The 20,535-nt window shown below is 46.9% G+C and overlaps 1 protein-coding gene across 6 annotated transcripts in view; it reads right to left on the reverse strand.

Moving 5' to 3' along the window:
* XPNPEP1 (X-prolyl aminopeptidase 1) overlaps positions 1-20,535 on the reverse strand; it is a 54,458-nt gene that overhangs the window by 14,841 nt on the left and 19,082 nt on the right. For all 6 annotated transcript variants that reach the window (XR_004481305.2, XM_033421066.2, XM_004265864.4 and 3 more), the window contains 7 exons: positions 15,123-15,186; positions 13,819-13,923; positions 10,309-10,401; positions 9,913-10,056; positions 7,585-7,680; positions 5,366-5,447; positions 3,589-3,799 (listed from right to left, as the gene is read on the reverse strand). Coding sequence is in view for 5 of the 6 variants with exons in the window: in XM_033421066.2 (XP_033276957.1) it covers positions 3,589-3,799; positions 5,366-5,447; positions 7,585-7,680; positions 9,913-10,056; positions 10,309-10,401; positions 13,819-13,923; positions 15,123-15,186 (795 nt within the window). In the remaining variant the exon portion in view is untranslated. The remainder of the gene's footprint in view (positions 1-3,588; positions 3,800-5,365; positions 5,448-7,584; positions 7,681-9,912; positions 10,057-10,308; positions 10,402-13,818; positions 13,924-15,122; positions 15,187-20,535) is intronic.

The raw sequence follows: 20,535 nt of genomic DNA on the forward strand, positions 1-20,535 counted from the left end.
TCAGGGATCAGCTACTGTTAAAGGTCTGATCTTAAAGGGCCTTAAAGGGCCGGGGAAGAGCCTTCCCAATTTGAAAACAAGTTAGAATCCAGCCCTGTGTTACAGGGAGGGGGGAGGGATTTTGCACCACCTTGCACTTGCACTAGCACAGAGCTTCTCAAAGGGCTTTCCTTCTCTCCACTCTCCTTGCTCTCTCTCTCTCTGAGATACCTACCTGTCATGAGACAAAGGCAGGCATGATCCCCAAGGAGGTAAAGCTCTGAGTAACTATGTCATGCAGTGTGACAGTGACAGGGGTGCAATGGCAGGCCAGGTCTAGAGGGCCAAGCCTGGGCTCCTCCCAGGATGGCCCACTGCTAAGTGGAGGAGAGAGGCCCAGGGCAGGACAGTCAAAAAGGCTACAACTCCTTAGGTAGATTTATTCCTAGATATTTTATTCTTTTTGTTGCAATGGTAAATGGGAGTGTTTTCTTAATTTCACTGTCAGATTTTTCATCATTAGTGTATAAGGATGCCAGAGATTTCTGCGCATTAATTTTGTATGCTGCTACTTTACCAAATTCATTGATTAGCTCTAGTAGTTTTCTGGTAGCATCTTTAGGATTCTCTATGTATATTATCATGTCATCGACCTGTATGCAGAAAATTATAAGACACTGATGAAAGAAATTAAAGATGATACAAATAGATGGAGAGATATACCATGTTCTTGGATTGGAAGAATCAACATTGTGAAAACGACTCTACTACCCAAAGCAATCTACAGATTCAATGCAATCCCTATCAAACTACCAATGGCATTTTTCACAGAACTAGAACAAAAAATTTCACAATTTGTATGAAAATACAAAAGACCCCAAATAGCCAAAGCAATCTTGAGAACGAAAAATGGAGCTGGAGGAATCAGGCTCCCTGACTTCAGACTATAATACAAAGCTACAGTAATCAAGACAGTATGGTACTGGCACAAAAACAGAAATACAGATCAATGAACAGGATAGAAAGCCCGGAGATAAACACATGCACATATGGTCACCTTATCTTTTTTTTTTTTTTTGCGGTACGTGGACCTCTCACTGTTCTGGCCTCTCCCGTTGCGGAGCGCAGGCTCCGGACGCGCAGGCTCAGCAGCCATGGCCCACGGGCCCAGCCGCTCCGTGGCATGTGGGATCCTCCCGGACCGGGGCACGAACCCGTGTCCCCTGCATCGGCAGGCGGACTCTCAACCACTGCGCCACCAGGGAAGCCCAGTCACCTTATCTTTGATAAAGGAGGCAAGAATATACAGTGGAGAAAAGACAGCCTCTTCAATAAGTGGTGCTGGGAAAACTGGACAGGTACATGTAAAAGTATGAAATTAGAACACTCCCTAACACCAAACACAGAAATAAACTCAAAATGGATTAAAGACCCAAATGTAAGGCCAGACACTATCAAACTCTTAGAGGAAAACACAGGCAGAACGCTCTATGGCATAAATCACAGCAAGATCCTTTTTGACCCACCTCCTAGAGAAATGGAAATAAAAATAAACAAATGGGACCTAATGAAACTTAAAAGCTTTTGCACAGCAAAGGAAACCATAAACAAGACCAAAAGACAACCCTCAGAATGGGAGAAAATATTTGCAAATGAAGCAACTGACAAAGGATTAATCTCCAAAATTTACAAGCAGCTCATGCAGCTCAATAATAAAAAAACAAACAACCCAATCCAAAAATGGGCAGAAGACCGAAATAGACATTTCTCCAAAGAAGATATACAAATTGCCAACAAACACACGAAAGAATGCTCAACATGATTAATCATTAGAGAAATGATGGAGAAAAGGGAACACTCTTGCACTGTTGGTGGGAATGTAAATTGATACAGCCACTATGGAGAACAGTATGGAGGTTCCTTAAAAAACTACGAATAGAACTACTATATGACCCAGCAATCCCACTACTGGGCATATACCCTGAGAAAACCATAATTCAAAAAGAGTCATGTACCAAAATGTTCATTGCAGCTCTATTTACAATAGCCAGGACATGGAAGCAACCGAAGTGTCCATCAACAGATAAATGAATAAAGAAGATGTGGCACATATATACAATGCAATATTACTCAGACGTAAAAAGAAATGAAATTGAGTTATTTGTAGTGAGGTGGATGGACCCAGAGTCTGTCATACAGAGTGAAGTAAGTCAGAAAGAGAAAAACAAATACCGTATGCTAACACATATATATGGAATCGAAAAAAAAAAAAAAGTAATGAAGAACCTAGGGGTAAGATGGGAATAAAGACACAGACCTACTAGAGAATGGACTTGAGGATATGGGGAGGAGGAAGGGTAAGCTGGGACAAAGTGAGAGAGTGGCATGGACATATATACACTATCAAACGTAAAATAGATAGCTAGTGGGAAGCAGCCGCATAGCACAGGGAGGTCAGCTAGGTGGTTTGTGACCACCTAGAGGGGTGGGATAGGGCGGGTGGGAGGGAGGGAGACGGAAGAGGGAAGAGATATGGGAACATACGTATAACTGATTCACTTTGTTATAAGCAGAAACTAACACACCATTGTAAAGCAATTATACTCCAATAAAGATGTTAAAAAAAAAAAAAAAAGGCTACAACTAAGGTACCTTGAACTCCTGTGCCAGGCCTCAGTTAAAATGAGGGGGAAGGTGTCAGCTGCTTAGCACCACCCAGCAGGGGCTCAGTCAAGGGCAGGGCTATCAGTATCATTTGACCTTTGACAAATCCCCAACTCCCAAAGCCTCCCTGGGCCTCAGGTCTCCTTAACTATGAAATGTGGTGGGAGAGGTGGGTGTAGGGTAGTGTCTCCCAAATTTCAGATACTCTCATACCACCTGCACAGGTCTTACCCTAGCTGCTACCCCCTGGACCCTTATTTACTAAGACTTTTCTTTAGACTATCTTTGAATCAACATAGGTTACTGAACTCAACTCTCTCTTAAGAAAACAATTTTTATAATATATGGTCTCATATGCTAATCATATTTTTTTCTAGTACACACTAAAACACTTTTTTTATAGTTGATATACAATATTATATAAGTGCGAGGTATACAACATAGTGATTCATAATTTTTAAAGGTTAAATTCCATTCAAAGTTATTATAAAATACTGGCTATATTCCCTCTGCTATACAATATATCCTTGTAGCTTATTTATGTTATACATAGTAGTTTGTACCTCTTAATCCCATATCCCTATCTTGCCCCTCCCCACTTCCCTCTCCCCACTGGTAACCACTAGTTCATTCTCTGTAACTGTTAAAACACTTTTAAAACAGAGACATTTAAATAAACCTAAGTATGAATGTGTACCACCTAAAATCATCTCTCATGTCACGTTTTGGAGAACACAATGGGTTTTGGAGAACTCAATGGGTTCTAAAAGCCTCACACTCCAGCCCAAAGGGCTCATCCAGGGAGATGACACCTCTGACCCAACAGCCAGTCCTGGAAATCTGCCTGAACAACCTCTGCTTCAAAGACAAGCCGCACGATGCCAGGACTGGAAGGGGCCTGGCAGCTGGAGTGGCAGGTTTAGACGGGTCTCTGGGGCTACCAACCTTGGGGATGGCCTCGCTCACGGCATAGCTGGCCTTGTCGCTGACCCACACCTTCTCCCTCGGGGAAAGGCTGGCGCACAGGGTCTTGAGCTCGCTCAGGATGGACTTGTAGGGAAGCACCTGGATTCTGTATTCAGCTTCCAGGCCCAAGTCAAGCAGCAGGTGCTCCTTTACACTGGGGGCATCTGTGCGGTCGCCATCAATGAAGAGCCTGCAGAGGGGCCAGAGGTGAGGTGACAGAAAAGGCGGGCACAGGAGTGAGAGGACAAGAACACAGACCCACACACAAGCGACAGGCTCTACCTCCCGGCATGCAAGCCAAGCAGTTCCTCCTTCCTCCACGCCTTCCCCAAATCCTGCTCCCCAAACTGCACTCCCTGCCCTGCGTATGCCGTCACCTTCCATCCCACTCCCCAAGCCAGGACCTGGGCACTCTCCTCCTTGATGCTCCTCCTTCACTCCTACATTGAGATCTTTGAACCTATAGCTTAAACACCCCTCAAACCTCTCCAGCTTTCGCTGTAGCCTGGCCCAGTCGCTGCCCAGGTACAGGTCACTACCATCTCTCACTTGGATCAGTACCACAGCCTCCTAACTGGTCTCCCTGCCTCCAGTCTTCCCTATCCACCCTATTTCTCGCAGCAATCATAATTCACCCCATAATTTCACTCCAATCATAACATTCTTTATGATTTACAAGCCTGACCATGTAGTTCCGTGTGAAAAACTCATTCGGTAGCTCCGCAGCATCCTCAGGACAAAAGCCCCAAGCTCCTGAACCTGGCTCACAAGGCCTTGCTTATGGGGGCCCTGCCCACCCGCCGGCTTCCCACTCCAGGTTCAACCACACTGGACCACTCTGGGTCCTCCACGCATACTGTGCTCTCTCCTGCCCAGAGCCTCTGAAAATGCTGCTTCCCCTGCTTAGATCACCGTTCCTCTTCCTCCCCGCCCCCTACTCACCTAGCTAACCCACACGTACCCTTAATCTCGGACTCAATATTACTTTCCCCAAGAGCCTCCTCTGACCAGGTCAGGCCCCTCCAATAACACCCGTACCCACTCCAATGACAAGTTAGTGCCCACTATGTGCCCAAATGCCCTCAGGTAACCTCTCATCTCTGCAACTCTAACCCAGGACCCTGTCTGTCTCATTCACCCCAACATCTAACAGAGACCCCAGCACATAACAGGCACTCAATAAATATGTTGTCTGAATGCAGAAAGCCATCCAAATAAGAAGAGCAATGGCAGGTTGGCCACAAGCAGCAGTTTAAAAGATAAACTGACAAGGCACAGCTCAGGGGGTTTTTCTGTGTCACTTCTGACCTTCCAAAATGACTGGGTCTATTTGCATCGTGGACCCAGGATTGTATAACAGAGCCCACATTCCCCTTGGCATTGGCTGCTAGGAAACCTGGAATCAAATGTATGGCCTGAACAAGACTTTGCAGCAGGAATTTTGTGAACTAACCTCACTCTCTCCAGTTTTGTTCTGATGTCCTTGACCACCTATTTTTTTTATCTCCTAGTACTACAGAGACTTTCAGAGATTTCAAATCATTTTCAGGATTAAAAGAGAGGCAGGATATAAATAATTATCTACTGTTAAGGAAGACAAGAAGGGGAAGGAAGAGAGGCAGGAAAGGGAAAGGGCAGGAGAAAAGCAGCATTCTAGCACACGTCAGGCCGAGGCTGGTGGGCCCGGGCCAGAAGGGGGCGACTGGGGCTCCGAGGAGCGTGGGGAAGGACTTTCAGGTGCGGGGCCAACACTCACATGATGGTCTCTAGTCCTATGATTGCATAGGAGAAAAATACTGGATTGTGCTCCACATCTGATCCTCGGAGATTGAACAGCCCTGAAAAAAAAAAAAGTTCCTGTCACCTGCCTGAGTGAGAGTTTAAGGGGTAGGTTGTAGAGCAAGGGAAGAGCTTCCACTCGCTAGGGAAGGACTGGGCGGCATCTCTCAGAGAAGCTGGGAGCCTCACTTCCTGGTCCCACCTCTGAGCTACAGTTGCTCATATCCGCCAAATGATGGCACCAGAACTGTTTCTTACGCTACCGCATCACCATCCCGAGAAGGGGATGGAAGAGTTATTAGTCAGAAAACCCAACAAATGCCCTCCAGACAAGAGTTGAAATGGTCCACCTGGCGGTGACCTGCCAGGCCTAGCAGGCCTGACGTGCCACAGAAAAACGCTCCGGCACTCCCAAATACAGGGGACGGAGCCAAGCACTCGCTCCCTTCTGAGGGGAACGACCTAGAGTAGAAAAACTGAGACCCACCCATGAGGGAGGCCAGATGAGGCCCTCTGTGCGAGGGTCAAGAGCCCCAGGAAGGCGGGGCTTCCCGGCAGAGGAACAAAAGCAGTGAGTCAGCAGGGTTCCAGCCCACGAATGAAACCCGAGCCTGCGGCCCACCCGGAACCACGGCTGGGTGGAGGACCTGCCTTGGCCAGTGTCAGGGGGTCTAGTGAGGTCACTGCGTGTTGGAGAAACTTAGAGGGACCAGCAGAGAGCACAGCTCCCGTCTGAGGACTTCCAGCTGCCTAATGCTTGCTCTCCTGAGGATCAGAGTGCAGAGAAGACCCTGGCGTAAAAAGCACTGCCTCTATTTTAACATCATGGCCTCGCAAAGTAAAGCAATGAGGCAACATGTTTTACCTATCAGACCAAACTAGCACTCTTTTTAAATGACAGCACCTGGGGCTGGCAAGGGTGTGGCGAGAGGGGTGTATTCACACACGCCTGTGCAACCTTTCCGGCAGGTACATGGCAAAATGGTCAAAGCCCTGCCATGCACACCCCCTCTAATCCATAACACCACCTCTAAAGCCAACCAGAAGTTGGAAGAAAATTACCAGAAACTAAGACATGGATTGTGATGCACCAGGACTCTGATGGATGTTAACAAAAGCACGAGAACATTGGAAATTACTCAAAGGGCGTATGTAGGGGAATGGTTAAGTAAATTATGATACAACCATATGATGAGACATTTAATATTCACTTAAAATTATGCTTATGTATGCTTAGAGTATCCCGATACACTGGAAAAAATCTAGCTACAAAATTACAAATGTGCAGAATGTTAACTGTGATTTTCTGTGTGTAAGGAAATTATAGGTGATTTTTTTTCTTCTTTCTACTTCCTCTGCGCTTTCCAGGTTTTCCGCAATGGAAATGTGTGTCTTTTTAATAATAAAGGAGAGAAATTAGCTTTATATGTTATTTTCTCCGACGTTAAAGTTATTTAGTTAATTAGGGATATAAATCACTGACACTCTTGACAAAGTTTGGAACTGGGAATTAGAGAGCTAGGATACTGTGCAGTAAACTTTCTTTCTCTAGTGAGAAAAATCAAAGAATAAGGCAGTGCCTTGTCTCAGGTACCCTGGGTCAAATCCAGTCAGAAAATAGCAGACATATTAAGAAGATTCCTTCAGGTTCTAGAAGGCACTGAACAATTCCATGGGGATAGTTTAAGGTCTAAAGATTAAAAAACTGCTATTGTACCAAAAGGCTTGTTGAAGAACTTTCAGTTCCTGAGTTTTCTGAAGTAGAAATATTTCTAGAACATCCTCATTGTGAAGAACTTGGGGATATACAGGAAAAGGATAAAGAAAAAAATATCTCCTGTGATCTTACTTCTATACCCATAGAGACACACGAATGTTGACAGGCACCAAAAGTTTGTTGGAAATGTCCCTCCTTAGAGATGTGAAGTCCTGAGTAGACTGGCCAGAGAGGGACATCATCACAGATTTAACATCAGCCCCTGGCTGTAATACAGCTCTAGACCAAGCTACATTCCCCTCCCCGACTCCCTATAATTACTTCTCCATCCTACTCGGCATATCATATACCCCACTGGTGACAGTCTTTTGCTTATTCCCTGGCCACTCAGAAAGCTGAATTGCATGAACACACAGATTCCCAGAGAACCAATGCAGAGACTGGGTAACACACCCCAACAGTGAAACCAGAGCACTCACATGCAATCTCATCCAGGGCAGTGACCACAAACCACACGACGTTCCTCTCGGCCATTTTCAACCGAAGATCTACAACTTTGTCCTTCCAGGAGATGCCTGCAAGAAACAAACATACTTGCAACTCCAGCCCTGGTCTGGTCCCAGGGACCTGCGGAAGCCAAGTGAAAGAACCCATTCCAAACATTTTTAACCAGCACCATATCCCAGGGAGCATGTTATCTGAGCAGACAGGAGGCCCAGATTCAAGCCCCATACATGAGAAGTGACTCTAAGCTAGTTGACTGTCAAGAGCCCCGACTACCTCAAAGAAAAAGTAATTCATTTGTTCATCCAACAAATGTCTATGAAGCATCTACACTTCCCAGGCATAGATATCTGCAGGTACCATGCTGGTCACTGTGGTTACAGCTCTGAGCTACATGCAGTCCTTGAGCTCATGGGGCTTACAATCTAGAAGGGAAGACAGACAATTAAACCAGCAATTAGTGGGACTTCCCTGGTGGCACAGTGGTTAAGAATCCACCTGCCAATGCAGGGGACATGGGTTCGATCCCTGGTCTGGGAGGATGCCACATGCCTTGGAGCAACTAAGCCCACAAGCCACAACTACTGAGCCCGTGTGCCACAACTAATGAAGCCTGCACACCTAGACCCCGTGCTCTGCAACAAGAGAAGCCACTGCAATGAGAAGCCTGCGCACCACAATGAAGAGTAGCCCCCGCTTGCCGCAACTATAGAAAGCCTGCACAAGGCAACGAAGACCCAACACAGCCAAAAATAAAATAAATAATTTTTTTAAAAAACACCAAAAAACCAGCAATTAGTTACACTTCTGTACAGGGAGCTTTGATTACACACTACCCAGCAGAGAGAACTCACCGAGTCTTAGAGGTCAGGGGAATATCACCTACCACTTTACATTCCTGGAGATACGAGACTTGCCCTTCAGTGCTAAGACCGAGGAATTCTCTACAGTCTGACTCAGTGTGACAACCACTTCCAAATCACACTTGCACTGTCAGACACAGCCACGGCCTCCCTGCTCTCCCCAGGATGAAACTGCGGTCCTAGAGGAGCTCACCCCATCACTACCACCACCACCACCACCCAGCATGAAACAGCACATGTAACGCAGGGCGCAGCCACCTGTGAACACAGCAGGCATCTGTCTTATTCGCCCAGCACCTAGCAGTGTCCTGTACACAGCAGGCACTCATGTGTCTGCTGAACAGAAGTTTTACCAGCCACACCTGCTCTCCCCCCTTCTATAAGCAATAGGTCAGAGCCTCTGCTTCAGTTGAACAAAACTCAAAACACGCTGATGGAAAATGCTGAGCTGACCCTGGGCCACTCACTGGACCCATCCCCCTAATCTGTAATACCCTCAGGTGAGGGTGTCACAAGGAAAGCAAGCTGGGGGCTGTCCCCACAACTAAACGCTGCTTTGAAGACCAGCTCGGGAATGCTGTTTAAAACTTGACTGAGAGTCTGGGCTGTAATGCTTTCTTCCCAGGACCCCTCTGGGCAATGTGCCTACATTCCAGACATCCCCCATCCACCTCTCCTCTGCTGTTTCTACAGCAAGGCTCCCTCCCCTGCAGCCCCACCTCCCAGGCCTTTCCCTCTGCGCTCCTCACTCTTCCATAAATCACACTTTCGTCTCCCACAAAACGTTCACAGAACTTGCTCCTCACTCACCACTATCACACAAGCCAAAGAAACCCACCCACACCCCAAAGCTACTAAAGCAGAGGACAGACAGGAGGAGGGCGCCTGGGAAGGTAAACGTACAAATGCTGACAGAAGAAAAGGAAATGGAATCTAGAAACCTCTAGGCTCACTATAGTCCAATAAAAATTAATTTAAAAAACAAAACAAAAAAAGACAATCTGCTAAGGCTGGGGTGTGTATACAACCCAATCAGCTGTTGACACTGATTGTGGATTAATAAATATGAGAAGGAAAAAAATTTAAATAAAGAAATAAAACTCTCAAGGTGACTAAATCAAAACAAGAAAAGAAACCTGTAGTCTGTTTCCAATAAGACACGTTAGAGGGGCAGTTAGCAACTGAATGGTAAAAAAGCCATCTCAGCAGCACCCACAGGTCTGCCCAGAGGAGCTTTGCAAGAATAAACTGTGCCAAAGTAGGTGGCAAGTAGGTGGCAACTGTGGAAACAAACTGAACTCCTGCTGCATCAAATGCCCCACGTGCCAGGGCGGGGCAAAATCCTCCAGTCAGCTCAAGCTCGACCTGGATTCAGACGACTTTCGTTGAGGTGAAGGGGCCGATGGTCGGGGGCCTTCTGGGCACAGCCGTGGTTCTGACCTGTGTAATCCAGGCCCAGTGTGATGAGGGGCTTGCACGGACGCTCAGGCCGGTCTGTCCAGATCTTGTCCACAAGGTTCTCCTTGACAGGAATGAGGTGGTGGCCAGCGCTTCTCAGAACCTTGGCCATCTTCTTCCAGTAATCTGAGGAGAAACACACGTGGTCTAGCTATGAACTGAACACCCTTTACAGGCAGCAGGGCTTTGAGAGCCTGGCACCTTCTGAAAGGCTATCCCGTGGCCCTGTGCTAACTCTTCTCCTCACCTTGACCTTTGTTGTGACATCAAATCATGCTGACCTCCAAATGTTCCACAACCCACAAGCAAACAGGGAGGATGGAGAGGCCTCTAGAACACACTTCCTCACCCAAGATGAAAGGGCCTATGCTTACTCACCTGTAGGAATGATCAGTGGGTCCACACCAACCCTGGATCCTTCAGGAAGTACGCTCACCAGCCAGTCTTCCTGAGTTGGTGTGTCCTTCAGACCTACAGAGGGAAGAACTGATGAGAAACAATTCCCAGGGGACCCGAGCTCATTGTCCTATCCAGAAGGAGGAAATTCACCAACATCATGATAGCAGGGTCTTTATTAAGCACCTTCTTCAAAAAGAATTGACAGCACTTGGAAAATCTGAACTTCCCTTAATCCTGGAAGGCTATGAAAAGTGTAAGATGCTATAAAAGGAAAACATAAAGTAAGATGGTATATAAGGAATGGGTGAGACAGAAGAAAAAAGGAATCAGGATTTTCATTAGACCCCTGGTAAAAAGGCATCCCAGGAATCGCTGCAATACAGGTACATGGTGTCATCGTGAAGATCGTCTTGTATCAGCCTTCGGTCACTTTACCACTACTGGTGATGAGAGGGTGGGTGGTGATATGGTGAAGGCTAGAGCTGGGAGCCTCCCTTACATCGCACACCAGGTAAGGGGAACACACACCACAGTGCCCTCCCCATATCTGTAGGGCAGCATTGCAGAGTGAAGGCCCCCGCCAGACAACCAGGCCTGACTGGCAGCAGAGAAACGTATCCAAAGACTGTAAGAGGGACACACAGGAACCCAACATCGTGTCTTTAACTGGCTCCCTGGGCTTCCCAACTAGCAAGAGCAAACAGTCATAGGACACCAAATAAGCTTCAAAAAAGGAACTAAAGTTATTTTTATATCCCCATTTTTCTTTAATTCGACCCAGTATCTTGTATGTTTCAGATGTATACTTTTTTCATCAAATTTTTGCTAAACAACTAACATTTTGAGAAAATATTAAGAGCAAGAGTTCACATATTCTGAAATAGTACTGTTTTACTATTCTCCCTAGCGAGTACTGATAACCACATAACCACAGAAGGGAAGTTCAAAGGTTTGTAAAGAAATGAGCTCATGGGACTTCCCTGGTGGTCCAGTGGTTAAGAATCCGCCTTCCAATGCCGCGGACATGGGTTCGATCCCTGGTCGGGGAACTAAGATCCCACGTGCCTCAACCACCAAGCCAACTAAGCCCAAGCGCCACAACCACCAAGCCCACACGCCTCAACTAGAGAAACTGTGTGCCACAAACTACAGAGCCCACATGCTTTGGAGCCTGAGCGGCACAACTAGAGAAGCCCGCACGCCACAACAAAGAGCCCGCATGCCGCAACTAAGACCCCGCGTGCTGCAACTAAGACCCAATGCAGCCAAAAAAAGCAAACAAATAAATAAATATTAAAAAAAAAAGAAATGAGCTCATGAATCTGTTCTAAAAAACTGCCTAGAAGCTGGCACTGAGTTGTTATTTTGTTATTTGATTCTTTCCTATTTTTTTCAAACCGCTAAACAAGCCACTTACTAACAAAGTTTCTTTAATGCCCCTAGTATAACTTTCACAGGATGAAGTCATATCATCTCCTAGAAGACAGATGTTTGGCAAAAACCCCAGGGATGAACCACTCCCCAACTACACCCACCAGAATCTCCCTACACAGGAGAGACAGTGAGGAGGTGGGCTTAGGGCAGAAACTAGAGAGGGGCTTGGAAGGGAGAAGGACTCATCCGCTGGGGCTGTTTTAGAGGACAGACAGTATTCGCTCCTCTGACACTCTGACCCCCAAAGCGCTGACTTATCTAACAGCTGGAGTTTAGGCCCCAAAGAGAGATGACCACACCCCAGAGGCACACTGAATGATCCACTGGGGTACAAGCAGAAAGTATTAGGACGTCCATTGGTAATTTTTCTTAAAAAATAAGATATCAATCTTTGCTTGTATTTGAAATACAGATGGACTGGGCGCACATACCATCAACAGAGGCATGTAATCAAAAAGTTTAAAGGTCTAGTGGCCTGTCCATTTATAACAGCCCTACAACCCCAAGTGCCTGTGTGTGTGTGTGTGTGTGTGTGTGTGTGTGTGTGTGTGTGTGTAACAGAGAGAGAGAAGAGGGAGAACAACTGGGGCAACAACCACCTGTAGCTTTGATGTTTCTATATTTTTAAAAAGACTTTTGAGAAACGGAAATTTAAAATAAATCCACTGCCAGGATAAAAACGTTCCTAATTCCTCCTTCCCTAAGACAAACAACACTTATATATGTGGAGAGTGTGTGAAACACACAAACACACACACACACACTACCTCAGTCGGCTGACTGCTTGGATCTTGGAGTCAACTCAACTCAACTCAGTGTCAACAGCCCTCTGTTCCGTGAACCATGAGTCTGGTAACAACCTGATTTCCTCATTACTTCCAACTACAAACAAGAAATACCAGGGATTTGGCCTCATCTTCTCCTCCTCACTCAGCCCTGGAAGCCCCTTTTCCCTCCTTCTATTGTCCAAGTTCAAAATTCAGCAGGCAGAGGCCTTTGTACAACCACTAAAATCATGTTTCAAAAGAGTATTATAGTGACAAGGAAAAATACAGCACAAAATTAAATGAAAAAACAAGAGTACACACACACACACACACACACACACACACACACACACACACAATCATTATCCAATAAACACTGAGCTCTATGCTTCCCATATACTATTTCTTTAACCCTCACCATTTTATGTGGTACTTACTATTACTATTCCACCTTACATATGAGGAAGCTGAAGCACGGAAGGTGAAGCAACTTGCCCAAGAAAGTTCCAGACCCATGCTCTTGCCCTATGGCTGAGCTGCCAGAAGCAAGTCAGGATCCTCAGCGGGAGAGCTTCCTAGCTTCAGTTGCCAATGGCCCCTTACCTTTATCTCACCTTGAATCATGAGGCAGCAAAGAGCAATGGAAAGGCCCCAGTGCATGAATCAAATGCACAGCAAGCTATGTGAGCTGCAGCAAAGCAACTGTCCTCTCTGGCCCTCAGTTTCTCCTCACTGAAATGAGTATCCCGAACCAGGATCTTCCAAAATTAAACGCGTAATGGTATGTGTATATCAGCATGTCATTTTCTTGGTTTTCCTTGTGCCATGAACTGGACTGTGTCCCCTCAAAATTCATACGTTGAATGTAACTATATTTGGAGACAGGGGGTTTAGGAGGAAATTAAGGTTAAATGAAGTCATAAGGTAGAATTCTAATCCAGGAGGACTGGTGGCCTTCTAAGCAGAGGAACAGAGAGAGAGAGCCATGTAAGGATACAGTGAGAAGGAGGCTGTCTGCACGCCAGGAAGAGAGCTCTCACCAGAACCTGACCACAATAGCACCCTGATTTCAGACCTCCAGCCACCAGAAATGAAAAAGTAAATTTCTGTTGTTTAAGTCACCCAGTCTGTGGTATTTTGTTTTGGTAGCCTGAGCAGACTAAGACACCTTGGATTCTAAAAGGGGCCCGTGGCCCCATAAAAGGGGTAAGATCCAGAAGCTGAGGAGCCCTAGGGTCCCCTGCCAGAGCTGACCAACTGAAGTTGAGATGGCTGTGCCTCTACGCACCCATCTTCATGAGCGTCCAGTTGCTGTCCATCTGCTTGGCAGCCTGGAGGAAGTAGCGCCCATCAGTCCACATGGCCGCATGTTCTTCTGTGACGATGGCTGTGCCTACAGCAGGGGAGCAAGGAGATGAGAAAGGTTTCTGACTACCACCTAGAAGCTGCACAAAACAGCAGCAGGCAGGCAAGCACGGTGAAGGGCACCAGATCCCGTGTGGCCTCACCACCGCTCCGGTGGGGCCTCTGGTGGGGCAGCGGGGCCTTTAACTCCAAGAGAACCTCCAGGCAAGAGAAGATGATACCACTGAAAAACAGCTGTGGGCCAAGCTCCGAAAAAAACAGTCCTGAGTCAGCCTGGGTATTGGTCCCTGCACAGAAAGGACCCCACTTGTACAGCATGAGTCAAGGTCAGTAGAAAGAGGTCTGTGGACCTGTGGCCACAAGGGTCTCGTAATTAACAAGACAGCAGTGAATCTGCTCAGTGATCACAGCCATCTGCTCCACCAGACACCCTAAAGGAGGTGTTTCACCTTTCCCAAGAGAGACCACCTGGATGCTGTCAGTGTTCATTGTGATGCAGCAGTTGGTCACCAGCCAGGAGTTTATGCCTCCCACCTCTATCTGCCCTCAGTTCCCACAGGCCCAACAGAACTCAGGGTTTTCAGCAGAGGTGTCAGCCAAAACCAATTCTAAAGTGCCTTTTACATCAACAGAAGCAGTGCGCTAACTGCGAGGAGAGGGGCTTGCACCGAGTCTAGCAGCTTTGAAGGATGGGAGTCTGAAGGGGGGAACCCATCCTAAATCTCAAGGGCACAACAGCTTTGGGAAAGTTAGGGCAGAGCAACAATGTAGCTCAACATTCATCTTTGTTATTTAAGCTGAAAACAGAGAAACCAAAAGTCAAGCGCTTAGACAATTACACAGGACCAATAGGCTAAGGAGGGGGTTTTAAGGATGCTATTAGTGTCCCACTTCTTATTTGGAGCGCTAGTTACACAGGGGTATTCAGGTTAATTGATACACTTTTCTGTATGTATGTTACAGTTAATAAAAAGTTCAAAAATATTTTTTAAGTAACATTTTTTAAGATTTGGAAAGCAAAGGCATAGAGAAAAGAGACACTAAAATGTAAGCTTAGGAGCTGGGGATGCTGGGACCACATCCCCTCTGCAGAGGCTCAATGGGGACGTCTGGTTTGCATTTTTTTTTTTTTTTTTTTGGTTCTATATCACAGGCTGAAACCGGTTCTAGTTATTTTTGAGAGGCAAACAAAAGTACCAAAAGAACAAAGAGAATTTAGAAACTCACCTGCAGAGCCATCAAATCCAGAGACAAAGGCCCGCCGACAGTCACAGGGAGCAATGTACTCACTCTGGAAAACAAAAAGGACAAGGAATTGGACCTTGATCAGTCACATGCGACTCCTGCTCAGCCCAGCAGGGCTGCAAAGCTGGCAAAAGCTGGGCACCTGCCTTCAAGGAACTGCCAATCTAGCTGAAAAGGCAAGCTGAACATTTTTTTTTTAATTAGTGTACACTACAGAAGACCCTAATTAATTACGGGCTAAAGGGCTGTTCCCTTTAACCTCAATTTTTTCATCTGGAGAACAAAGCAAGTCAAGAGAAACAGATCAAAACTGCTCTTTCCTCACTGAGATCTTACTCAAAAAACAAACCAATAGCCTTCTCCCTTCCTTGCCACTGACATTTAGGCATCTGTTATTTTTCTCAAAAGCCCGAATTTCTGTTTTATGTGCCAATAATTCTCTAACTTAAGTCTCTTTAGATATCAGCTTATTTCTGAACTTCCTGTTTGTATCCTCCATCCAAGGCAGTGTCACCAATCTCTCCCACGCAGACCCTGTCCCTTCCTGTTAGGGAACAAAGGGAAATGCTTCCTCTAACCCAGGAGGCTTCAGCAAGATAAAACATCATGTTCAAATCCAGGTCCTTCCCAGCCAATAATCCCTTGCCTCTGAATGGAATGGGATTAGGGCTAAGAAGGTAAGAGGTTCCCATTCCTGGGGAAAGGGTATGAGGCCACATTGTGTAACTTCTGGTAATAGCCAGTGAGGCACAGAGAGTCAAGTAACTTGTCCAAAGTCACACAGCTAATAAGTAGCAGAGGCAGGATTTGAACCTGGGCGGTTTCAGAGCCTCAACTCTGAAGCCCTATGCCACGCTGCCCCCATAAAACACATCGCATCCCATCCTCAAAATAACTCTCCAGGATAAGACCAATAGCAAATGAGAAAACTGAGGTTCAAACACAGAATCTTTAAGTAACCAACACGTCAATAGCAGGGCCAGGATCTGGTCTACTCGAGACCAGAGCCACTGCTCCTTCTCCTGTTAGCAGGTTTTTCCTGAGCTAAAGGACTTGGCAGGGTTAAGAATGCTTAGGATAGAGAAGGGGGCTGCTGGCTGGACCCCAAGGCATTTTGGGACAGTCAACATGATGTAGGGGAAAACGGCTCCCAGGTTCTAGTCCTGCCGCGTGGATGAGAGCTGCCCCTTTCACCAAGGCAGCCACAATCGCAGCCTCAGACCAGTCACAAGACCATGACCCACAGAGGTGCTGGAAGGGTCAGCAGAAAGAATCATGATGGCAGGATGAAGGGGCTCTGAGAGCTCTGGGTCACACCTGCCCTCTAGCAGGCCCAGCTATGTGGTCTGCAACGAGTCTCCTCACCTCTTTCAGCCTCAGTTCCTCATTTCTACAACGGGTCATTTCAGATTGCTGAATGCAATGGCAAGCAAATGTTTGATCCCGAAAACACAAGGGAACATTGACCAGACAGCACTAAGGACATAAAAGGAAGTGGCCTCCGGCATCATTTGTGAACTGCAGAGCCCTCCTTTGTTTACTGACCCAGGAATTAGTGAGTGCAAGACTGAAAAAAAAAAGGCCAAAATGGGAGAGTCTGTTCCTACCCTTCTCCTAGTTCTGTTGTGAGGAACAGTAAGTGAATGTTCAAAACAACTCACCAGAAACCTGGGAGTGCTGCGTATATGCAACAGAAGAGACGATATTAATCTCTTCCTCCTGAGGGGTGAAAAAGCAGCTAAGAGGCTGGGAAAACTCAGTTAACAAAAAAAACCTTGTGCTAAAACTCAGAGTACACAACAAGGAAAATACAGAGGGGGCACTCTGGACCAACAAGGAGGTCCGCCTGGCTGGGTGCTCTCCCACCCGACGCACAGTGAGGAGGCAGGTGAGGGGCTCGGCCTGGCTGGGCTCTGGCACACAGGGACACAGCTCTCGAGCAGTGCCTCACCCCTACCTGGGGAAGCCGGGGCGGAGGCTCACGTCCCCCCAGGGGTTACCTGGAGCTGCCTCTCAGCAAAGGCAGGAGAAGAGTTTCTCCAAAGGGAGATGGAATTAACAGCAGGTGGATGTGTTTGGTTTGGGATCGAGATGAGGGTGGAGCAAGAATGTCTAGACATGACCTAAGTGGTCAACACGCCAGAAAGACATCACTGACCAAAGCTGTCACCTCCACACCAACAGGCTAAGCAGAGGCCAGACAAGCACTGGGCCCGGGCCTCCCACTCTTCCCCCAGCCATGAAGCTGGCAAAGCCCGGGAACATTCTCCCTAGAGAACAGCAAAAGGCCTAAAATAAGCCAAAGCCTTAGCATACTAGGAAAAAGCCGCAAAGAAACACAGCCGTTGGCTTTTTTCTCCAAAACTGTCCATTTATCTCCATCTCTAATATGTCCCTGTCCAAGCCTCCCTCATCTCTACCTGGACCACTGTCCCTACAATCCACTCTTCACACACACTCAGAGGGAGCTTTTCAAAATGTGTATGTGTCATGTTAGCATCCCGCTTAAAATCCTCCAATGACTTCCCATCACACTTAGGATAAAATCCAAACCCCAGGCCGGTCCCCAAGGCATAGCTTGGTCCGGCCCTGCTCTCCGCCCACAGTCCTCCCACTCACAGTGCTCCAGCCACACCACCTGCTTTCTGCTCCTCGCGCTTGCCAATCTCATTCCTGCTTAAAGGCCTTTGCACATGCTTTCCTTGTGCCTATAAAAGTCTCCCTCTGGTCATGGTATGGCAGGCTCCTTCCCATCATTATATTTCAGGTCAGATGTCACCTCCCCAGAGAGGCTTGCCTAGACTATCCAACTACAGTAGCCACTCAGCCTCTTCTACCTCTCTGTACAGTACATTTTTCTAGATGTTTCTTTTCTTAATGACTCTTTTACACTGTTATTGTCCTGCCCCCCAGAATGTAAGTCCCATGAGATCAGGGTGTTTGTCTGTCTTGTTTGTCACTGTCCCTGTACAGGGCACAGGTGACACACACTAGGCCCGCAACCAATACTTGCAGAATAAAGGAAGAGCAGGAAGAGAGATGAACCTTTCTCCGTAGTTAAGACCTTAGCCACCTCTTTGAAGACAGAGAAAGGGCTACAAGCCAAGAAATGCAGGTGCCCTCTAGAAACCGGAAAAGACAAGGAAATGGATTCTCCCCAGAGCCTCCAGAAGTCACTTTAGCCCTGCTGACCACTGCAGACTCCAGCCCTCCAGAACTGTAAGATAATAAATTTGTGTTGTTGTAAGCCACTAAGTTCGTCACAGCAGCAACAGGAAACTAATGCTTTATCCAACAGGAGAAAGGCCAGAAGGGATTACAACTGGGGTTTCAAACTCAAAAGCCCTAGGGTACAGGCAGGTAAACGAAATGAGTAAAGCAGGACAAGAGGCTGTCTCTTCTAGAGAGAGCAGTTCCCACTCAGCTCTGATTCCTGTCATGCTGGAATATGAACCACGTGTTGCCAACCTTCAGTATTTCAGGAAAAGCTAAATATATGTATGTTCATGAGAGATCACTCAATTTTTAAACGTTGGCACCTAATTCAAACAATCTAAATAACACACAGCCAAATAAAGCATATCAGTAAACTACAGAAAAAAAAAAAAGCCTCAGCCATGTCTCACAATCCAGCTCAAACATGCCCTCTTCCACGCTTTCTGACCCAGCCGGCTTTCAGAGATCTCCCACACCTCTGGATTTTACCAAACCATCCACAATGGCATTCATCCATGCTCCCCACCTTGGGTGATGATAACAAATAATACTGGCTAAGCCTGACTACTTGCCAATAACTATCTTCATTTCCCCTAATTCTAACCCCAACAGCAGCTCTGGAAGGTAGCATCCTTCCCATTTACAGATTTAACGAAAAAAAAGAAGAAGAAGAATCAGCAGCTCAGAGAAGTAAATTACTTACTTACCACCCCCCCCCACCCCGCCCGAACCAAGACACCACTGCTCTAAGTGGCAGAGCCGAGATCTGATCTCAGGTCTGACTTTCAAAAGCCCATGCCTTTGCCACACTGCCAAGCAACTGCCCCCCATTCACCTCTACCTTCATCAACCACATAACAGATGTCTCCTACATGCAGGAATCAAACCTATGTTCAAGCCTGGCTCCCCCACTTACTGGCTTTCTTGTCTCTTAAATGAAACCAAGTCAAGGTACGTGGGAAAAATGGATAGCTGCCCAAAGATTCACGCCCTTTCCTTACTGTAAAGTCACTGAAGAGCGGTTGGTTTCCCATCCAGGACTTCATTTCCCAGGCCCCCTTGCATCTAGGCAGGATCACATGACTAGTTCTCACCAACGGAAAGAGGGTGGGAAGTGATATCTGAGTCAGGGCAGTTAAAGATGGACGCACCCTCTCCATACTCCTTCCCTTCCTCCAGCTGGAATGGTGGCATCACATGATGGAAAGTGCCTGGATCCCTGATTCACTCTTCTTCCTAGTGGAAGAAAGTCACCCACCAACCAGGAACACCCACTCTGGACTGCTACATGAACAAGAAATAAGGCTCTGCAATACAGAGTCACTGAAACTTTGAGATGTGTTACCACAGCTAGTGTTACTCTAATTAATACGGTGAATAAAATCACTCCGGGATAAAAATCACTACCTCCACCCCAGGAGAAAGCCTATTTAAGAAATACAAACAGGAAGCCAGCTCCTGGAGGAATGGGAGTAGAATCAAAAAGAGTTTCGGAAAATCAGAGTCATGTCTTCCAGAAGGAGGAACCATAAACACAGCCAAAAGCTCAAGGTGGCAAAGCCACCCCCACAAGGATGGGATCTGTGGACTAAGCCGAGCCCAAAAGCAGACGAGGGGCCTCACAGAAGGGGAGGATGAAGAGTTCGGAATTCTCAAAGGTGGGGCCAGCGCAGTTCTGGCCCCAGCCAATGATTCCCCTGGTTTGGGGCCAGTCGTGCCCGCAAATCCCAACATTTGCCTTAGAAGGTACAAGAAAACACCCAGATTACAAGAGAGAATGGACACTTCTTCGCTGCAAAAGTCCCCCCGGGCCCAAACTCATTAATACTACAACCATTGTTCTGAGTTTAAAAGAAAAAAACCTTAGAGTCGAAAAGGACAGAGAGGAGCAGACCCCTGGAGTGCCAACTCCTTGCACAATTACATATTCAGGGTGCGTGTTGTCTCCAACATGCAACAGTGTGTGGGTGTGTGTATTTGTGCTTTGGAAAGTACACAAAGGACAGATTCAAGACTCCTCTTCATTTCTCTAACACCCTCCCCCTCCCCAACCGTAGGAGAAATTCCATCAACACTGAATCTAGCCTGAAACGAAACAGGAACAAGAGCCCCAGAGCACAGCAGCCTCTCTATTACTGAGGAGGCTCCTGCGGCAGGTCACACACAAAGCCAGCACTTC

The sequence above is a fragment of the Orcinus orca genome, chromosome 14 (assembly GCF_937001465.1).
Source record: "Orcinus orca chromosome 14, mOrcOrc1.1, whole genome shotgun sequence".
Taxonomy (NCBI): domain Eukaryota; kingdom Metazoa; phylum Chordata; class Mammalia; order Artiodactyla; family Delphinidae; genus Orcinus; species Orcinus orca.